At 51.6% G+C, this 20,708-nt stretch overlaps 2 protein-coding genes across 6 annotated transcripts in view; one reads left to right on the forward strand and one right to left on the reverse strand.

Moving 5' to 3' along the window:
- ITPKC (inositol-trisphosphate 3-kinase C) overlaps positions 1-3,125 on the reverse strand; it is a 13,012-nt gene extending 9,887 nt beyond the window's left edge. Inside the window, exon 1 of the mRNA XM_081119164.1 lies at positions 1,864-3,125. Coding sequence (XP_080975290.1) covers positions 1,864-2,991 — 1,128 coding nt within the window. The 5' untranslated portion in view covers positions 2,992-3,125. The remainder of the gene's footprint in view (positions 1-1,863) is intronic.
- Positions 1,204-20,402, forward strand: COQ8B (coenzyme Q8B). Of its 5 annotated transcripts, none has more exons than XM_081119159.1 (15): positions 1,204-1,638; positions 7,288-7,392; positions 7,528-7,647; positions 7,797-7,863; positions 9,295-9,372; positions 11,173-11,295; positions 11,438-11,523; positions 11,944-12,084; positions 12,173-12,254; positions 13,006-13,099; positions 14,322-14,463; positions 14,592-14,699; positions 16,412-16,477; positions 19,081-19,167; positions 19,602-20,402. In XM_081119159.1, exons 1-15 carry the CDS (start codon positions 1,549-1,551, stop codon positions 19,902-19,904), a joined length of 1,692 nt encoding a protein of 563 aa, XP_080975285.1. In that variant the 5' UTR covers positions 1,204-1,548; the 3' UTR covers positions 19,905-20,402. The 5 variants fall into 5 exon arrangements, with proteins under 5 accessions (XP_080975285.1, XP_080975287.1, XP_080975288.1 ...); XM_081119161.1 differs by lacking the exon at positions 1,204-1,638 and adding an exon at positions 6,815-7,072; XM_081119162.1 differs by lacking the exon at positions 1,204-1,638 and adding an exon at positions 6,821-6,892.
- Positions 20,403-20,708: the final 306 nt, after the last annotated feature.

The following is a 20,708-nucleotide window of genomic DNA, read 5'->3' on the forward strand; positions in this document are numbered from 1 at the left end:
CTGTTTGTTGTCTGATTAGAAGGATGGAATGGATGTGAGAAGGGAGGGAGGAAGAAAAGAAGAAAGTAGCTGGACCTTTAAGGTCAGATGGGGTTTCAAAATGAAGAGAGAAGGAAGCGAGGGTATTCTGCGCAGCAGGAACAGCTTGAGCAATGAGTAGACGCAGGATGGCAGCAGGGTGTTCGAGGAACAGTGTGTACTCCAGCTTTGTTACAGCAGGGGGTGGGGGGAGAGGGGAAGCTGAACATGGGAAGGAGCCTGGAGACAGGAAGCTCTGAACATAGGACTGAACTCCTGATCTCTATCAGGAAGGCCCTGGGGAGCCATCAGAGGCGCTGGAGCAGGCAAAGTTCAAAAGTTGATCACAGGTGGGCCATGGAGGAAGATTCTGGAAGGATGAGAAAAAACTGGAGACAGGAGACCTGGGAGGAAAGTAAGTTAGGGACAGATCCACACTCTGCAAGGGTTAAAATAACTGAGTTTTACACTCAGCCAGCACTGAGTTAGAGTCCTCAGTTCTGGTTCCAACCACACTTGGCCAATCCTGAAGTGACTTCACCTCTCCAGGCCTTACTTTCCTCATCTGTAAAATGGAAATAATAACAATCCCAATCTCATAGTGCTGTTATGGGGATTCAAAGAGTGAACACATAGAAAGCACTTAGAAAAGTGCCTGGTATTCAGGAAGAGTCTGAATCTCAGCTCTGTGTCTTCCCAGGTATGTGACTTGGGACAAGTGTCTTTGACCTCTCCGTGCCTCAGTTTCCTCAGCTATAAAATGAGATAATAGAATCTACCTCCTAGGGCTGCTGTGAGAATTAAATGAGTTAATATGAGCAAGGAGCATTAACACAGGGCTGGGCATGAGTAGGGGGGGTTCATTCACTTCCAGCTCAGCTGCTCTGAGACACCAAGGAGGTGAGAGAGTAGGCAGAGGGAATGGCGATGACAGACAGTTCCCTTGCTCTGGCATAGGCAGGCTGAGGCAGGTCTGTCTCTCACATCTGTGGCCACATGTGTGAGCATGTACCTAAGGGAGGCATGTGGGGTGAGGGCGGTAAGGGTAGACTCCAGCCCGGGACCCCAGAACAATAGGAGGACCCAGTGGGCGGACCCATGGGAGGCTCTCACACCTGACTCTCCTGAGCCTGCCCTGCCAGCCCTCCTGATTCACCAGGGGAGAGCCGCACCCAAGCTGGGGGTGAGGGTGAAGAACGTAAACAGGAGTTTGCCAGCGCCCCATGGAGAGCTGGAGGACAATGGGGAGACTGGAGGGTCCCTTGGCTAGATTGAAGGGATCCCTTAGCATTTTGGGTTTACACAGCCCTTTGTGAATCTGATAAAAGCTGAGGACTCACTCCCTACAAATGAACGGGCTAAGGGTGGTGAAGGTTCAGGACTCCTTAAGACAGCCACAGACCCCAGACTAAGAAATTTGGGGTAGAAAGTGCACCTTTTCTGTCCCCCTATACTAGTGCTCTTCAGATTTTGGGGTCACACATCACAGTCCAGAGGATCCAACAGAAGTCATGGACCCCTGCTGAAAAAATGTGTCTACACACACAGACTCACATCGCACGATTCCTGGGCATGAAGTCAGCCAGTGGCTGTCCACTTGAAACTTCAGGACTGGAGGCAGTAAGTGAGGGAGAAGGGGAGGCAATGGGTGAGGGGGTGAGAGGATTAGGAGGAGGGTTAGTAACCCAGTGGATTAGTAACCCAGCTGTCAGAGGGAGGAGGTAAATGGATGGAAGTGCTTGGGGATGAAATTACTGACAGGTGCTAGAGAACTTCTCAAAGCAAAGGCAGGGGAATAAGGGGTCTGGGGGGATGTGGCTTAAGGGTAGGATGGGTCCCACTCACCCCAGACCTGTCCTCTGAGTCGCTGGCACCTCCACCCCCGGCCACCACGTCATCCTCAGACTCGTCGAAAGAGGAGGCAGAGGAGAAGCCGCCACTGCCCACCTCAACCCCCGAGGGGGGTCCCACTGGCTGAGCCTCAGGCTCAGGGGTTTCAGGAGTGATGATGAGGCGGGGCACAGGGGTCAGGGAGTTATACTCCAGGTGAGAGTACAGGTGAGTCACCAGCTCCTCAGGTTCTGGTTCTGCTAATGGGCCATCTTGGTTGGGCTCCCCCAAAAGGCAGTCTGTCCCAGGCTCAGTCTGGGGTCCATGAGTATCGTGTGTCCGTGCACCATCAGTGCTAAGCTGTGTCCAGGAGCTATCAGGAGCTTGTTGTGCTGGGAAACCATCAGTGTCAACCTGTTCCCAGGCTGTTTCAGTATCCTGTTGTATCTGGGAGCCATCAGTGTGAGACTCTGTCCAGGGGTCTTCAGTATCCTGTTGTGTCCTGGAGCCATCAATGTACAGTTCCCTCCAGGCCCCCCCTGGCTGAGTCCGAAGGCTGGACCTCTTCTGGTGGGTCCAGAGGTTATCAGCCCAGGGCTCGGACCTCTCTGGCTGGGTCTGTGATCCATGTATTTTTAACTCTGTCCAGGGCCCATCAACGCCTGGCTGTGTCCAGAGTCTGGCCCCCTCTGGCTGAGGCTGGAGGTCGGACATACGTGGATCGGTACAAAATCCATCTGTCCCAGTCTCCGTCCAGGAACCGGGTGTCTCCAGGTCTGACCAGTGGCTGCTCCTTTCTGGATGTGTCCGGAGGCTGGACCTGTCTGGCTCCGTCTTTTGCCTGGGCCGCTCCGTCTCCGCTGCGAGGCCAGCTGCTTCGGGCTCAGCCAGTCCGTCCGTCCGCGGTTCAGGCCCGAGGCCGGCCTTCTCGCGTTCGGAGTGGAGGCAGGACTCCCCGGTCCGGGCCAGGGGCCCGCCCCCCTCCGGCAGCCCCGCCGGGCCCCCGGTGCCGGGCCCAGGTCGCTGCTGCCCCGGCTGCCGTCGCCGCCCCCCTCGCGGCGCCTCCAGCCCCATGCGGGCCGCCCCCGGCAGCGCCCCGGCCTCGGCCTCGTTCAGACTCCCCCGGCACGGGCAGCGTCTCATGCCCGCTCCCTCGGTTCGGACTTCGGCCCAACCCAGTCCCTCCTGGCCCTTTAAATCCCGAGAGGGGTGTGGCTGGGGAGCCCCGACTCGCGGGTTCCGGCCCGCGGATCTCCAGTCCGCCAGGCCACGCAGTGGTTAACCGATACTCCCCCTCCCGGGGAAAGCCCCGAAGCCCCGCCCACAGGACGTGGCGTAGGAGGGCGGGGCCTCGCCTGTCCCCGCCCTCCTCTCGTGGAGGGGCTGGATTCCTGGCGTCCAAGGCTCCTCCGGGGAGGGCTGGGCTCCCTGGGGTCCTGGTTGCGGGCCAGTGGGGCCCCTCCCTAGATCCCCGCGACTAATCTAACCTCCCTACACCCTTGAATGACGAATGTAGCCTCCCTATAGCTCTGGGTGACGAGTCCAGCAGCGTGCCCTTTCTTCACGCGGGCAGGGACTGTGTCCCAAAGACTTGGGAATGCCAGGGATGTGTGAGTTCGAGACCCTCCAATGCCGCTTCATAGCTGTGTTACCTTGAATGAGTGACTTACGCTCCCTACCCGGGCTCAGGTTGTTTTGTTTTTGTTTTTCGGGCTCAGTTTTGTCACCTGTAAAATGAAGATACAGAATAATATTTGATTGTTTAGAAAAATGTGTGTTCAATGCCACAAAAGCAGAGCACTTTACCAACAGGGAAAGTGAGGCCCAGAATAGCGAAATAATTTTTCTAAGGTCAAAAGGAGGTTAGATGAGGGGCAAAGCGAGGGCCTTAACACTGAAGCTAGGATATCTAGCCAAATCCTGGCTCCAACAGACTTGTTTACTCTGAGCTTCAGTTTCCTCACCTGTAAAAAGGGGATAGCAATGATAATTTTCTCACCAGGTTATGGGAATTTTTATTTATACAACAATATATACGTTTGTGTGCTTGCTTTGTGCCCTGTACTGTACTTACCACTTTATACCCTATGCCTTGTGAGGTAGGGACCACCATCGTCCATGGTCAGGGAAACAGGGGCACAGAAAGGCAAAGTCCAAGATTTGAACCGAGGCCAACCTAATCCGAAGTCTGAGCTTTTGGTCCCTACTAGGTGATATAACTTGCTTTTGAGGCTGAGGTCTTGGAGGAGGAGCTGGAAGTAAGAGTATTTTCTCTAAATCAGGTCATGCGCCTTCTGTGCTCAGAACACTCCATGTTTCCAATCCCACTCAAGGTAAAATCCACAGTCCTCATCATGACTCACTATACTCTATGTGATCTGGCTCCGGTTCCTCCCAAACCAAATCTCCTCTGTCTTTCCCTTCACTTATTCTGCCCATTGGCCCTGCTATTTCTCCAGAACATCTTCCACCACAGGGCTTTTGCACTGGTTGTTCCCTCTGCCTGGAACACCCTTCCCTCAGATATTCCAATAGTTCCCTCCCTCACCTCCTTCAAGTCTTTGTTTCAATGTCACCTCCTCAGTGAGGCCTTCTCTGACCACTCTATTTAATCTCACATTCTTCCTTCAACTCCCTGACCTCCTTCCCAGGTTTACTTCTCTCTTTAACACACATCATCTTATTAAACATACAGGCATACCACAGAGATATTGCAGGTTTGATTCCAGACCACCACAATGGAGTGCATATCGCAATAAAGCAAGTCAAGGAACTTTTTGGCTTCCCAATGCATGTAAAAGTTATATTTACACTATACTGTAATCTATTAAGTGTGCAATAGCATTATGTCTAAAAAAAACAATGTACATATCCTAATTTTAAAATACTTTATTGATTGAAAATGCTAACAATCATCTGAGCCTACTGGAAAAACAGTGCCCATAGACTTGCTGGAGGCAAGGTTGCCACAAGCCTTCAATTTGTAAAAAACGCAATACTGTCATCCGGCTGCAGTGGCTCAGTTGGTTGAGTGTCCTTCCATGAACCAAAAGGTTGCTGATTCAATTCTCCATCAGGGGACATACCTGGGTTGTGGGTATGATCCCCAGTCAGGGATCTCTCTCACATCACGTCAATTTTTCGTCAAAGCACAATAAAATGAGGTGTGCCTGTACTTATTTATTTTTTATTATTATTATTTTTTAAAATATGTCTTTATTGATTTCAGAGAGAGGAAGGGAGAGGGAGAGAGAGAGAGAAACATCAATGATGAGTCATTGATCGGCTGCCTCCTGCATGCCCCCAACTGGGGATCGAGCCGGCAACCCAGGCATGTGCCCTGACTGGGAATCAAACCACGATCGCCTGGGTCCTAGGTTGATGCTGAGCCACGCGCGGCTGGCTGTACTTATTTGTTTATTGTGCCCCTCACCAGAAGCCAGGACCAAGAGGGCAAAGATTTTTGCTTGTCTTGTTCCTTGCTATGTCCCCAGTGCCTAGAAAAGGATATGGTAGGTGCTTAATAGAAATTCGAAAAGAATGATTTTTCCGTAAGAAATGTCTCTTGTGTATAGATCTCTCATTCTGTACCAGGCACTTTGCTCTTTACAGAGACTATTTCACTGTATCTCTCTCTCACTAACACTGAGCAAGAGGTGATGCCACAGCCCCATTTTACTGATGGGGACACTGAGGCTCAGAGGTTTGCCAGCCTCTAGCCTTCATTTATATGACCTCATGCATGTGAATAATGTGGCACCAGGCTTGGTACCACCTGCCACAGTCCTGTGAATTAGCTTTGTCATGGGTACTTTTTATGTATTATTACCTTCAAGAGTGAGCTGTCACCCAGCTCCTGAGTCAGACCCTTATGTCTGGAGGGGACAGGGGGAGGTTTCTGTCTTGAAATTGAGTCACCTATGGGATGGGCTTTGGGCCCAGGGCTCTAAAATGAGTCATCTCATCACAGACCAATGAGCAGTCATAGCAGGAACCCCCTAGCACATCATACAGGCTGGGAAAATGAGGTCCAGAAAGGGTCAAGTCTCTTCTGACGTCACATAGCACTAGGACAGAAACAGGGAGATCTGATTCCTGACATAGGGGTTAGAGAGGGGCAGCAGTTCTGCGGGGGAGCGGCTCCCGGCAGTGGAAGAGAGGACCCAGCCAGCTGCTATTATTCCAGACTGTAAAAAGAGGGGTGAGTCAGCCTGTTGAGGGGGGAGCAGGCTTTAAGCCTGCCTGCACACCCCCACCCAAATGGGCTGGAAGCTGGTTTTCTGGGACGCCAAGTCTTCTGACTCAGCACTGGGAATCTTGGCTGTGTTCTGGGAAATAAATGTCAGGCCTAGAGGAAACAGAGTGGTCCCACTCAGGTCATCCTGCAGGTGGGAGGGAGCAGAGAAAAGAGGGAGTATGAGGGAACAGGGGCCCGGTGTGTAAAGGGCTGAGTGTGACGGGATTTATGTACAGGGGGAAGAGGTGCGGGTACAAGAGGGAGACAATTGTCAAGCAAGGAAGGGGGCTTATATGTGCAAGGGAGGAGGCTGGGTGCCAGGATGTGGGTGTTTGAAGCAGAGGGTGGATGGGCAAACGGAGGGGCTCCATGGCACGGGAAATGTTTGCTGCGAAGACGTATGTTCAAAGGAGAGATGTTGAGCCTGCTGGGGGTAGAAATAAGGAGGTTCACAGGATGTTCGTGCAGAGAAGAGGTGTGAGGTTTGTAAGGGAGAGGGATGTTTGCAAAGAAGACGGAGTAGGTAACAGAAAGGGCCGCCGCACACCAGGCGATCTGAGATGAGTGGAGAGGCATAAAAGCGCACGTGCCTGCTCTCCGCTTTGCCCTAGCGAACCCCCACGCGCCCAACGTCGGCCCCTAGGCTCCGCCCCGGCCCCGCCCCTACGCACGGCGAGGAGTTCTTGGTGCCAGTCAGCTATCTGCTGCTCCGCCATTGGCTAGCTGACCGGAGAGGGCGGGCGTGCGAAGGCTCCCGGAAGCGCAAGAGGAGGCCCCAGAGCTTGTCGGACCCGAAGCCTGGGAGCTGTGGGTGCTTAGCAACGGGGGGAGGTGCCCAGAAACGGGGCAGGGGGTTCTCCAGAGAAATTGTGGGTGCCTAGCAACAGAGGTGAAGGCGGTGCCTAGCGACGAGGGAGGCTCAGAGAAGTGGAGAGGTAGCCCTGGAGGATCTGTGGGTGTCTAGCAACGGCAGCGGACAGGGGGAAAGTGAGTTTTGGGAGGTGATCAGGAAGAGCTATGGGTTCCTAGCAACCAGAGAGGGAACCAGGAAAAACTGCAGGGGCCTTCATCAGGGAGGAAGTCTTTCCTGGGTGAGAGTCTTAGGGCGGACAAGGAGGAATGTGAGGGCTTGGGGTGGGTGGAGCAAGCAGGGGGGTCAGCCCCACAACTCCTACCGAACAATTCCTCCTCTTCTTCCCCAGGCGATGTGGCTGGAGGTCGGGGGCCTACTGCGGGGGACCTGTGGACAGCTGGGCCGGACTCTTGGTCTGCCTTGTGGGGCCCTGGGGTCTGGGCCCCACTGGTGGGTGAGATACTGGGGAGGGGTCTCCAAGGTGAAGAGCCTGAGGGGGTCTTCAGTGAGTAAAGGGACAGGGAGGAATCCAAAGAGCCAAGCAGACCCCATGCCTTCCACTCCTTACCCATGTCCAAATCTCTTGCAGGGGCCATGTGGGGCTTCTTGCGCCCAAAAGCTTCATCATGGTGGCCCTGGCAGAGGCCTGAGTGAGGAGGACATTTGCAAGGCCCGGGAGGCCCGGCTCAGGAAGACACCTCGGCCCCAGGTATCATTCATTGCCTGCCATCCTACCAGCAACACCCCATCAAAGCAGCTGGCCCCCTGAACTTGGGGAAAGGTGTGGGACAGGTTGGTCAGACTTCCTGGCCACTGTACCCACATTCCCACCCTCAGACCTTCTCCCCCACTTTCCAGCTGAGTGACCGCTCTCGAGAACGCAAGGTGCCCGCCTCCCGCATCAGCCGCTTGGCTAACTTTGGGGGTAGGTGTGACTGTGGGAGATTGTGACCTAGATCAGAGGAAGCAACATTTACAGAATGAAGCCACGGAGAGGGTGATTCACAGACAGAAAGGAGGGAGAGATGAAAAGAGAACAAAAGCAAAGACCTATAAAACCAAGAGAAATAGCGGGGCAGGGAACATTTATTGAGAACTTGAAAGAATGCGCAGGGCCCCATTCATGGGATCTCTGCCCCAGTCGATGATTGTGTATTTATTCTATAGGTGAGGACATGGAGGCTAAAGGAGCTGGAGTGACCTGACCCCAGGTTAGCAGCAGAATTGTTCAAACTTCGGGTCACAGTCTGCATGAAATAATTTAGTGGGTTGCAACCAGCATTAAAAAGAAGAATAGAATGGAAAATATGAGTGTACCTGTAGAGTAAGGGAAAATATTTTTTGGTGAAACATGTATACATTGGTCCCTACCGGTTACAATGCAAATGTCTTCCTCATGGTTCAAGCTTTAAAGACAGCAATTCACAGTATAAAGAGGAAGTAGATGCAGTGGTTAGAGCTTTGACACTGGGCTCAAAGGGTGATTCTGGGCTCAGGGTTCAAGGGGTGATTCTGCTACATCCTTACTTTGTGACTCTGGATGAGTTACTTAACTTCTCTGAGCCTTGATTTTCTCTTCTGTAAAATGGATGTTTTCCTGTAAAACTTATTTCACGAGGATGTGAAGACAAAAATGAATGAAAGCGTATAGGGCACCAGGAATGGTTCCTGGCATGTAGAAAGTGCTCAGAAAATGCCAGTTACGCTTATTTACAGAGACGGTGACAGTGAAAGAGGCAGAGAGACTCAAGATATCTTTAGGGACAAGGAGACAAGAGGACACAGAGGAAATCAGCTGGCGAGGCCATCAAGAGGAGGAACACAGAGAAAGAGGCCTAGATAGATATCCCAAGTGTAGCTGAGGGGAAAGATGAAGAAATAACTGACTTAGGAAAGGTGAGCATGAAGAAACAGGAGTCATAGGGAGTCACAGAGAGACTTGGGGGGATCATCTTGGAGCCGCCTTACCCTTGGCTATACACCAGAATCATCTGGGGTGCTTAATAAAAATATAAATTCCGAGGCCTCATCTCAGGCCAGTTTAATCAGAACCTCAGGGGTGGGACCTGAGCATTGTATTTATAAAAGCTCTTCACGTGACTCAAATGTGCAGCCAGGGGCAAGAACTGCTGACACAGGATACAGACCTAGAGAGAGGGACTGGGAGGGATGCAGCCTCACCTTGAAGGGAGCCCCAAGCTAGGAGAGTGAGTAAGAGACTGAGTTTGAGACAGAGATACACAGAGAGTTGGTTACACAGAGCTGGGAGACAAGTGTGCTTAGAGAGAAACAGGAGAGAGGGTTGGGGAGAAGACCCCAGGCAAGCGGGCATTCAGGCTCCTCTCTCACTTCTCAGGACTGGCTGTGGGCTTGGGGCTGGGAGCGCTGGCCGAGGTGATCAAGAAGTCCCTGCCAGGAGGACGTCTACAGCCAGGTGAGTTAGCCAGGGCCGGGCAGTGTACCTCCCTGAATCTTTTGCTTCCTCACCTTGAAAACTAAGGCATTGGTAGTTCGGTTACTACCTGGAGTGATGGGGATTTTGCCATAGAATCCAGAGAGGCACTTAGAATTCCACCTAGCACAGGGTGAGCCCCCAATAAAGAGCTCAGTAATTGTTAATAAAATAAATAAAAGCATATTGACACTGTTGAATAGTAATACAATTTGCATTTAGATCTGTGTACATATCATAAGCATACAGCTTGCTTTATTTTCACAAAGTGGATGCATTTATGCACCCAGATCAAGAAACCTTAGAACAGCATTTCTCAAACTCTTTGGTCTCAGTACCCCTACACACCCTTAAAACTGAGGAATGGATTTTTTAAATGTGGTATATCCATACAATGGGATATATTCAGCCATTAAAAGGAATGAAGTGCTGATCCATGCTACAGTGTGGATGAATCTTGAAAACATATCCTAAGCGAAAGAAGCCAGACACAAAAGGACACATAGTGTATGATTCCATTTATATGAAATGCCTAGAATAGGGAAATCTGTGGAGATAGAAAGTAGATTAGTGGTTTCCAGGGATTTGGGGGTGACTGCTAATGGGTAAGGGGTTTCTTTTGGGGGTGATGAAAATGTTCTGGAATTGGTTGTGATAGTTGCACAACTGTCAATATAGTAAAAGCCATTGAATTGTATACTTTAAATGGGTGAATTATATGGTATGAGAATTATATCTCAATAAAGCTGTTAAAGAGAATGAGGATTGATTTGGGGTGATGAACACACAATACAGTGTACAGATGGTGTATTATAGAATCATACCCCTGAAACCTATGTAATTTTATTTACCAATGTCACCCCAATAAATTCAATTTAAAAATAGAATGAGGACCCCAAAGAGCTTGTTTATGTGGATTATATTTATGGATATTCACTGTATTAGAGATTAAAACTGAGAAGTTGTAAAACACAAGAAGATGTACACATTTCGTCAGCCATCAGAGCAATGGCACCATCACTGGTCATGGAGCTTCTGGAAAACTCCACTGAACATTTGTGGGAGAATGAGAGTAAAAGGGACAGATAGCATTAATATTATTATGATAATATTTTTGATCTCACAGACCCTCTGAAGGATCTCAGGGATCCTCAGGGGTCCCCTGACCATACTTTGAGAATCACTGCCTGGTTCTCGAAAAGTTTCTCTCATGCCCCGCCCTGACCACTCCCCCGACCAAGGGTAACCACTGTCTTGGCTTCTGACCCCAAGATTACTTTTGCGAGTTTTTTCTCTTTACACCAACATAATGAGATGTGTATTCTTGTATGCATCTGGTTCTTTGAACCCATGTTGCTGTGAGTGGATGTAGGTTGTTTATTTCATACTGTAGTGGCCACACTGTGACTGTTCCACAGTTCCTTTGTTCATTGTATTGACAGCCATTAGGGATGTTTCCAGTTTGGGACTGTTATGAGTAGTGCTGCAGTGACCTTTCTTGAAATATCTGTCAATGGAAACATTTATGCACTTCTCTTGGGCATACCTAAGAGAGAAATAGCATCCGGTATAGGTGTGTGCTTTACTAGAAACTTCCCCATTGTTTTCCGAAGGGCTTGTGCCATGGCACTGTCATCAGCAGTGTTGGCGGTCAGGCTGTTCCACATCCTTGCCAACACTTGATATTGTCTTTTTTATTTTAGCTATTTTGGTGGTTGTGTAGTGGTGTTATACTGATTATTTCTGTGGTTGTAATACTAACGATCATTCTTTCCACCCCAGAGGGCAGTTCCCGGCCCAGCTCCAGCCCTTTCTTGTCGGAGGCCAATGCTGAGCGGATTGTGCAGACCTTGTGTACAGTTCGGGGGGCTGCCCTCAAGATTGGCCAAATGCTCAGCATCCAGGGTATAGCATAACCCTTGACCTCTGATCTCACTTCTACCTTACCCCACCCACCAACAAGCCCCAACTTCAAGTATTCCCACAGCGGCCCCCCTCGCCTCCTCCCTCACTGCTTCGCTTGTTTCTTGTGCCCCTGTCTCCCAAGACAACAGCTTCATCAGCCCCCAGCTTCAGCGCATCTTTGAGCGGGTCCGCCAGAGCGCAGACTTCATGCCCCGCTGGCAGATGCTGGTGAGTGCCCAGTAGGGGGAGGCGACCAGGGAGGTGGCTCCACCTGCCTGTCTCTCCTGGCTTTACTGCTGTACTCCCTATCTGACTCTGGGCAGTTATTGCTGCTCTCTGAGCCACTCTGAACAGGACCTGGCCCACAGGAAGCCCTTAAATTTTAACTCTTATTTATCACATTAACTTTGAGTTAATACCTAATGGGGCTGGGCCTCCCAGTCCACCAGTACCTAGTTCTCCTTGGCTGAGAGGCTTCTCTCTGAGCCTCAATTTCCTCATCTGTAAAGTGGAGTGGCAGCCAAGAGCTTAGCCCAGGGCCCAGCATATGGTGAGTGCTGGAGTTATTAACTTGTAAAGTGTTCGGCACAGGGAATGAACTCAGTTGCCTGTAATCATAGTGATGATTTTTACCACTGCTCTCCCCAGAGAGTTCTCGAAGAGGAGCTTGGCAGGGACTGGCAGGCCAAGGTGGCCTCTTTGGAGGAGGTGCCCTTTGCTGCCGCCTCAATTGGGCAGGTGCACCAGGGAATGCTGAGGGATGGAACAGAGGTGGCCGTGAAGATCCAGGTGAGAGGGGAGGCTGGACGGGTGATGGTGGGCACCCTGCTGTCCCAGAGGAGTGACTCCTCCTCTCCCCCCACTCCTCCCCTCCCAGTACCCAGGCGTTGCCCAGAGCATCCAGAGTGATGTCCAGAACCTGCTGGCGGTGCTCAAGATGAGCGTGGCCCTGCCTGAGGGTGAGGTGCCCACTGTAGGACGGGTACCCTGCCCAGAGGAGGTGGGGCTGGATGGAGGGAGAGCCCTGACAGTACCAGCTCGGGCAGGGCATGCCTGTGTGACTGGTGTGAGGGTGTGTTTGAGACAGAAAGAAGGGACACAAAGGCAGGGGGAGTACAGAGAACAAGTGTGTAAGCAAAAGACAAACTTAGAGATTCTGACAGAGACACAGAGATAGAAGCCCAGACCAAAATCCAGAAACAGACACACAGAAGGTGTGCACAGAAGGACTCTGGGCCTGAAAAAGAGCCACAGAAGCAGGGAGAGAGTGCAAATGGGGCCTCATGTTTGCGTTAAAGCTGGTGAGAAAGAGCCTGAAGAAGATGGAACAAGGTGTGTATGTGTATATATGGGGGGGGGGGGGGGCAGAGGCAGAAGTAAGATTCAGAGAGAATGTGAGAGAGTAAGAAGAAGACAGAATAGGTGGCATGTGTGACTGTGACAGATGCCTTGGGACTGGAGTGCGTGCCTGTGAAGGAGACCCCCGAAGAGAGACTTCAGAAGAGCCTACAGTCCAGTGAGGACAGAGGGGAGGTGTGGGGACAGACAATGGGGTGAAAGGCTTGGAGCGGATGTGAGGGACAGCGAGAGAGACAGAGAGTGAGAGACAAGATTGGCAAGAGAAGACATTCATGAGTGGGAGCCTGAGGGGTTGGGCAGGTGGGGCGGGCAGGCTGTGGCCTTCCTCGTCTGACACACTGTCCCCCTCAGGCCTGTTTGCTGAGCAGAGCCTGCAGGCCTTGCAGCAGGAGCTGGCTTGGGAGTGTGACTACCGTCGTGAGGCAGCTTGTGCCCAGAACTTCAGGTGAGCCGAGCCCCCGGCAGGCCCGTCAAGGACCCCTTCCTTCCAGCATCCCTCCTTCCTTCCCTCCCAGGCTGAGTGGGAAGTGAGCCCTGGGGTGGGGCCGGCAAACTCTTTTTCTCTTCATTCATTTGTTCATCTGCTCATCTCTGCCCTTATTCTTTCATTTATCCGCTGTGTCCTCTCTCTGTCAGTTTTCTCATCTGTGGAGTGGGTTGGGTAACCACTTCCAGCCAGTGGGGGAGATGATCTTGTCTGCAGACACTTAGTCACATAATGAGTTACACCTGCTTTTGGCGTCATATAATAAGGCTAGATGTTCACATACGACCCAACAGTCACCCTCCTGGCTAATCACTCTAGGGTCACTAATGCTATTGACCATCAGACTTTTCCAGAATGCTCAAAGCAGTAATAGACCCAAATTGGAAACCACCCAAACCTATGAAATTCACCCAGCAGGGTGCATAAATAAATTATGGTGTAGGCATCAGCTGAATATTATACAGCAGTGAAAAGGAATGAGCCGCAGCTACCAGGAACAGTGTGGTTGCATCTTAGAAGCATCGTGATCTGTAGCAATTATGCCTCAGTGAGATCCTCCACAGGGTGGCCCACACGTTTGTTGAGCCAAACTCTATAAATACAGAGCAAGAGAAAGGGCAGTAGAAGACAATGGTTAGGGGCATGGGCCTGGACAGACAGATGTGGGATCCAGCCCCGGGTCAGCCCTTAATTAACCAGTGTTCCCAGTAATGACTCCAATGAGTGTCACTATGGACTCAGAAATTTGTATAGCAGTGACTGTTTTTTGGGTGAATTAATAAGTTGATGAAAAAGTAATGTTCATGGAGCTTAATACACTGAACTCAGCATGGGGCAACTGGATATCACAGAAGTATTTCTGGTAAGGAAGTGGTAACTGAGTCTCCAGCAACTGGCTTAGGGGTAGGCACTGGTAGGCCCTGCGGAGATGTTTGTTGAATGAATGAATGAATGAATGAATGAATGAGTGAAATGTCTGAATGAATGAAATGTTTGAATGAATGTCAGTCCAGCCAGGTATTGGCCATTACTCAGGGCACACCGAGGCAAGAGGAGAGCAGGAAGGAAGGCAAGACATAGACTGTTCAAGGAGGACTTCTCAGAGGAGGAGGAAGCCTTGAGCTGCGCTACCGGGGCCTAAAGCACCCAGTCCCATCCCCTCCCCTCCCTTCTGCCCCAGGCAGCTCTTGGCAGATGACCCCTTCTTCCGGGTGCCAGCAGTGATTAAGGATCTCTGTACCACACGGGTGCTGGGCATGGAACTGGCTGGAGGGGTCCCCCTGGACCAGTGCCAGAGCCTGAGCCAGGACATCCGGAACCAGGTACATGGTCTCCTGGGGCAGTAGGGAGGATGCTGCCCCAGGGCCAGTGGGGCTGGCCAGACCCACAGGCCCTGTCCGGGCCGGGCCATAGAGAGCTTTACAGGGAAACATGACTCCTCTCCACCCAGATCTGCTTCCAGCTCTTGAGGCTGTGTCTGCAGGAGCTGTTTGAGTTCCGGTTCATGCAGACGGACCCCAACTGGGCCAACTTCCTGTATGACGCCTCCAGCCACCAGGTTGGTTCCTTGTGTTGTGTGTCAGGGTACATTAACTGCTGTGACAGATATTTTCCAATATTTCAGTAGCTTCACACAACAGTAGTTTATTACCCACGTGACAGGCTGGGGTAGTCCTCCATGTCCTCCATGTGATGATTTGGGGACCCAGGTTCCTTCCCTGCTGTGATTGTGCCATCCCAGGAAGGGCAAGAGATTGAGAGTGTAATCCGCTGCTAACTGCTTTGACTAGAAGTGACACATCATTCCTCTTACCATCCTGTTGATGAGAACTGTTCACACAGCCTGTCTAGGTGCAAAGGATGCTGGGAAATGGAGTCGCTGGCTAGGCAGGGCCTTGCTTTCCTAGTGGCAATGTGACAGTATAGAAGAGGGAACACAACTTTTGGAAGGCAGTCAGCACTACCACACTTGTCACTCATTTGGAACACACCAAGCACCTGCTTCCTCTTGACAACAATGCCAAGACAACCCTGATCCTCATAGTCTCAGAGTTCCTGGTCCAGTGGGGGGACGGGTCACCAGACAGTGGTGACCTAGAGTAGTTAGTACCGTGATGGAGAAGCACAGGCAAAGTTGTCAGTAATGGGGGACGCCCAGGGGACTGTGGGAAGCCAGGGAGAGGGACTGACCTGTCTGGGTGGGTGAAGTTAAGAAAGTCTTTTTTTTTTTTTTTTTTAAGAGGCAGCCTTCTTTATTTATTTATTTTTAATTGATTTTAGAGAGAGAGGAAGGGAGAGAGAGCGAGACATCGATGTGAGAGAGAAACATCTTTTGGCTGCCTCCTGCATAGAATAGAAAATATCAGTGTGTCACAGATGGAAGGGAGCTATAATATATTTCAGGACACTTGTTTGACATTTATGTTTATGTGGTATTGGCACTGGTGCCCAGTATAACCTGCCCTTCTTACTATGGGCTGTAATCAATAGACCCAACTCCACTGCCCTCGAGAAAATCCTACAGGTGTCATCTAGCATTGTTTTTTTAATAGGAAAACCCAGAAACACCTACATTGTCCATCAAGCAGATAAATGCTCTGTGATACAGTCACGCAATGAAGTCCTTGCACAGCAATGAAAAATGAATGAGTGAGCCAGAGCTGCACATAGCATTGGGGATAAATCGTAAAATCATGTTAGGCACAAGGAACAAGTTGCAGGATAATTATCATAAATACCATTTATGTGAAGTTTAAATACACAAAACCTGACTATCGTTTATGGGTGCACACACATAGGAGGAAATATAGAAATACACACATGGTAATTTCAGGAAATAATAACTTAATAATAATTTCAGGAAAGTGGTGACCCTAGAAGAGAGGGTGGGGACATGGGGCAGGTAGGATCAGTTCAGGGTACATGGGAGGCCCCACCTGGATTGGTATTATTTTATATTTTAAGCATGGTGAGATTTGCGTTCACTCTTCCATATATTTTATTCTCTGGATTTTCTTTTCTGTGCCCAAAGCATGTTATTATAAAAACCACTAGGACCAAAAAAATAAAAATTAAAGCCAGATCCCTTCAGCTTCGTGTGGGGGTGGATTAGAATTGCAGAGACCGGAGGCTAGGAGCCCAGGGAGACAGCAGGCAGAGACTAGCAGGAGGAGACAGGGTGGAGGAGGGAGGGTGACCCTGGCCACCTCCAATAGACAATGGGGAGCGTTGGTGGACTCCTAGCATCTCTTTTACCATCCTTGTTCCCAGGTGACCCTGCTGGACTTTGGTGCAAGCCGGGAATTTGGGACCGAATTCACAGACCATTACATCGAGGTGAGTCCCCCAACCCTGAGGTCTGAAGGGCCATTACTGAGGCAAGGGTGAGAAGGAAAAATACAGTATCTGGAATTAAGAAATAATAGTAATATTAATAGCAGCTAACAAATACCAACACTTAATATTATACCAGGTATGTTTTAAGTGTTATACATACGGAAATTGATTTAAACCCAACAGCAACTCCATGGGGTAAGGACCATTCTTAGTCTCATTTTCCAGATGAAGTAACGGGCTCAGAGAGGTTAAGTCACTTGCCCAAGATCCCAGCAGACCTGGGACTCAAACTCAGGTGGTCTGGGTCCACAGCCCATTCTCCCAACCCTGACTAGCCTCCTCCTAAGAGAAAGGCCCACGATGGCCTTCCTGCCACTTCCCCATAACCCATGCTGTCCAGGATCTTGGTGTCCAGCCTTGCCCTTACATGACTCCCGGCAGGCTGCTCCCTACGGGGCTGCTCTGCCTCAGGAGGTGCTTCCTCACCTGTTGCCTGTCCCTCCCGCTGTCCTTCCCACCCACTAGGGTCAATTCCTCTCAGGCCACAGAGAACACCATCTTATTAAATGGTGAGAGTGGACATTCAGCCTGGGTTTTCTAATCATTTAGTCATCAATTCAAACATTCTTTGATACCACATCTGTGCCCAGTCCTATTCTGGGTAATATTGGGGACAACAGTGACCAATCCAGCCCAGGACCCCACCTTTGAAGAGCTCACAGTTCAGTGGGGGAACAGACAGTGAGGACCCAGAGCAGTCAGGGTTGGGAGGGGGACACATAAGGCACTGTGGGAGCTCAGAGGAGCCTGGCCCAGCCTACAGAGTCAGGGAGGGCTTCCTAAAGGCGGAGACCAATCAGGAAGAGGCTAGGAGGGTGTTCCAGATGGCAATATGGACAAAGGCCAAGAGGCGAGGAGGTAGTCCCATGAAAGCGTGCTTCTCAAGCCTTACTGTGCATATGAACCCCCTTGCCCCATGACCCTATGGCCCTATGAAAATGCACTCTGGCCTGGAGTCAGGCAGAAGGTGCTGCATTTCTAACACACTCCCCGCTGATGCCAAAGCTACACATACAGGAACTGGGCACGCAGGTGGGAGGCAGAGCAGGAGCCAGGGATGGGATTGGAGCTAAATGACTCTGGGTCTCAGAGCCATGCTTTGTAGTTGGTACTTTATCTGGGCTCCCTGGGGAGCCATAGGAGGGATTTGAGCAGGAGAGGGGCACAGTCAGAATTAGGAACCCCCCTCTGAATAACGAGTGGTCTTTAGGACTGGAGTCTGGGAGCCCAGGGAGGCTGTGGGGAGAGGAAAAGCAGCATCTGAGACAAGGCTCAGTGCTCTGGCTTGGGCATGGTGGGGCCACCCTTGAGATGGGGACAGGAAGGAGGAGCTGGTAACTCACCCCCTTCCCGCCACATATACAAGCCCCTTGGGGTGGGCCCTCTTCTGGAGGCCTGTCTGGGTAGTTGGGACATCTCATGTCCCCTCCCCCAGACTGTTTAGCATGGCCCTCCTGCCACCTCCCAGCAGTCTCCAGTTTAAAAAAAACCTTGTCGCACTGGCCCCCAAGAACTCTAGGTCTGACAGATGGCCAGACAGGCTTGGACAAGGGAGCAGAGACAGAATGGAACTGCCAAATTTAATCCTGTATTCCCCTTCCTCCCAAGAAAGGGCAACTCACTGGTTAAGGGATCGCCCAGGTTCCATTCTCGCCTTTCTGTTGCCCACTGTGAGCCTGTTTTCTGTGAAGTTGGGACCCTCAGATCCACCTCTTAATAATAATAGTAGCTAATAATATTTGTGGTGCTTCCTACATGCCCCCATAGTGCTCAGCACTGCACAGCTATTGTCACCTTTATCCCTACAACTTCCCCATGAAGAAGATAACTTTAATCAACCCCACTTCACAGATGAGAAAATGGAGGCCTAAGGCAAAGCAACTTGCCCAGAGTCAGTCAACAAGTGGCAGAGCTGGGACTGAGCCCAGGAAGGCTGGCTTTTGCTTTTGACTGTCTGCATGCCCTCCAGTCCCACCCCTACATGTGCACTCATGGCTGGAGGGGTGCTTAGCTCCACACACTAATATGCTAAATAAAGGTTCATCAAAGCCTCCTGAGTGCCAGAGCTTCTACCACATGGGACTGCATCCATCCAGGATCCCTGCTCTCTCAGGACTCCAAGTCCAGTGCAGGAGACAGACATCAACCAGGTGATCAGAGATGGCCTAGTGGCAACCTTGGATGCAGTTTTGGGTCATGGTCACATGCTTGGCCATATGCATGTTTGGGCCCATGAGCAGCACTTGACATTTATTTTCCTCTGTGCTGTTTTACTGCTTAGTTTCCAGACAGGGTCTGTGTTCCCAGCCAGGTGGGCAGAACCCCTGACCATCCTGACCCCCCAGGCTCTGAAACAGTCTTGAGACACAGCAGGGCAAGGTGAGGCAGAGAGGCTTCTAGGTGAGAGGGCCTAGGCAGATGAGAAGGGAAGTAGGTATAGGGAGGGCTTGGCTATACCTTCAGTCTCCATTTCCCCAGACCCCTCCTTGAACCCTTAAACCTTGCTGGGCCTCTGACCCTGTGCTCCACACCCATCTCCCCAGGTGGTGATGGCTGCAGCCAATGGAGACAGAGACCGGGTCCTGCAGAAATCCCGGGACCTCAAATTCCTCACAGGCTTTGAAACCAAGGTTGGGAGACACTAGGGAAGTGGGGGCTGGTGTGTGTTGTTGGGGGTGCTGCTTAACTCTACTGGTGGGACTCCGGGGGAGTAGGGGAACTAATGATCTATACTGCGGGGCTCTGAGGAGGACTGGGAGAAATGGGGCCTCCTTGGCCACTGAGGAACCCTGGGAAAATAGGCACAACTTACCTATTCTAGAGGGAGGAAGTGGGGGATGGAGGTGGCTTCTCTGTTTTACAGAGTGAGGTGTGCTTGTCTATTGGAGGTTCTGAGGGAGTGAAGGGCTGGTCCTTTTGGGAGGAGTTGGGGCTGCTTGTCTTCTGGGGTCTTTGGAAAGAGCCTGGGGCTTGTGTTTACACTAGAAACTGTGCGGAAGCTGAGTGCTGCTTGTTGGTTCTGGGTTAAGAGGAGGGCTGTGCCTCTGTTCTCCCCCACCCCTAGGCATTCTCCGATGCACATGTGGAGGCTGTGATGATCCTGGGAGAGCCCTTCGCCACCCAGGGCCCATATGACTTTGGGGCAGGTGACACTGCCCACCGGGTGCAGGGCCTCATCCCAGTGCTGCTGCAGCACCGGCTCCGCCCACCGCCGGAGGAGACCTATGCCCTGCACCGCAAGCTGGCAGGGGCTTTCCTGGCCTGCTCCCGCCTCGGTGCCCACATCTACTGCAGGGACCTCTTCCAGGACACCTACCATCGATACTGGGCTAGTCGCCAGGCTCAGCCACTGCCCGAAGCCTCCTGACTAGAGGGGAGGTCCAGTCAGACCCCTCAGACAGCTTCCCTCTGGGGAATGCAGCAGTAGAGGGCCATCCCCACGGTGATGCCTCCTTCCCACTCTGCTCCAGTCAGGACCCCGTCCTGGGCTTCCCAGTCTTGCCTAGCACCCTCCCCTGGGCACTGGGGAACCCTAGGTCTAGGGAACTCCCCACTTCATACTCCCATATCCTGCTCTCCCCACCCCAAAGTAGGCATCCGGGAACTCTACTCCAAGGATTTATTTATTTATGCCAACACTTGAGAACTTCAGGCCCCCGGAACGCCATGGTGGATACGCAGACTCCTGTACCTCAGGTCTCCCACAGATCTGGCCAGTGAGAGGGGAGGAGCGGTGGTTGGTGAGGGCAGCTATCACCTTTGCCTCCCTCACCCCTCACCAGCTGCCTTCTCCCCGTCTATCCTCTCTGTGTTGGGGAGGGGAGTTGAATCTTCAGTCTGAATAAAAGCGGCCCTCCCCTTCTCCAGCTTTTTTCTGTGCACTGGGGTGGGGGGAAGGAGCTCGCGGGCAGCCTCCAGGTGCAGATGGCCAGCCCCCTCCCACCCTCTTGTCTGAAAGCCCTAGTCCTACCCGGGCCATCTGTTGCCAGGAACCTCCTTCTCCCCTTTCCCTCCCACCCCCGCAACCCCTCCCGCACGTGCTGACCACCTGCTCACAAGACTGCGGCAGCTGAGAAGTCCTCCCCTCCACACCACCACCCTGACGCCCGGCTCCCAACAACCTCGCCTTTGATAATAGGTCTTAATGCCCCTGCCAGCTGCTTTGCCAAAC

This window comes from Miniopterus schreibersii, assembly GCF_964146895.1.
Source record: "Miniopterus schreibersii genome assembly, chromosome: 18".
Lineage (NCBI taxonomy): Eukaryota > Metazoa > Chordata > Mammalia > Chiroptera > Miniopteridae > Miniopterus > Miniopterus schreibersii.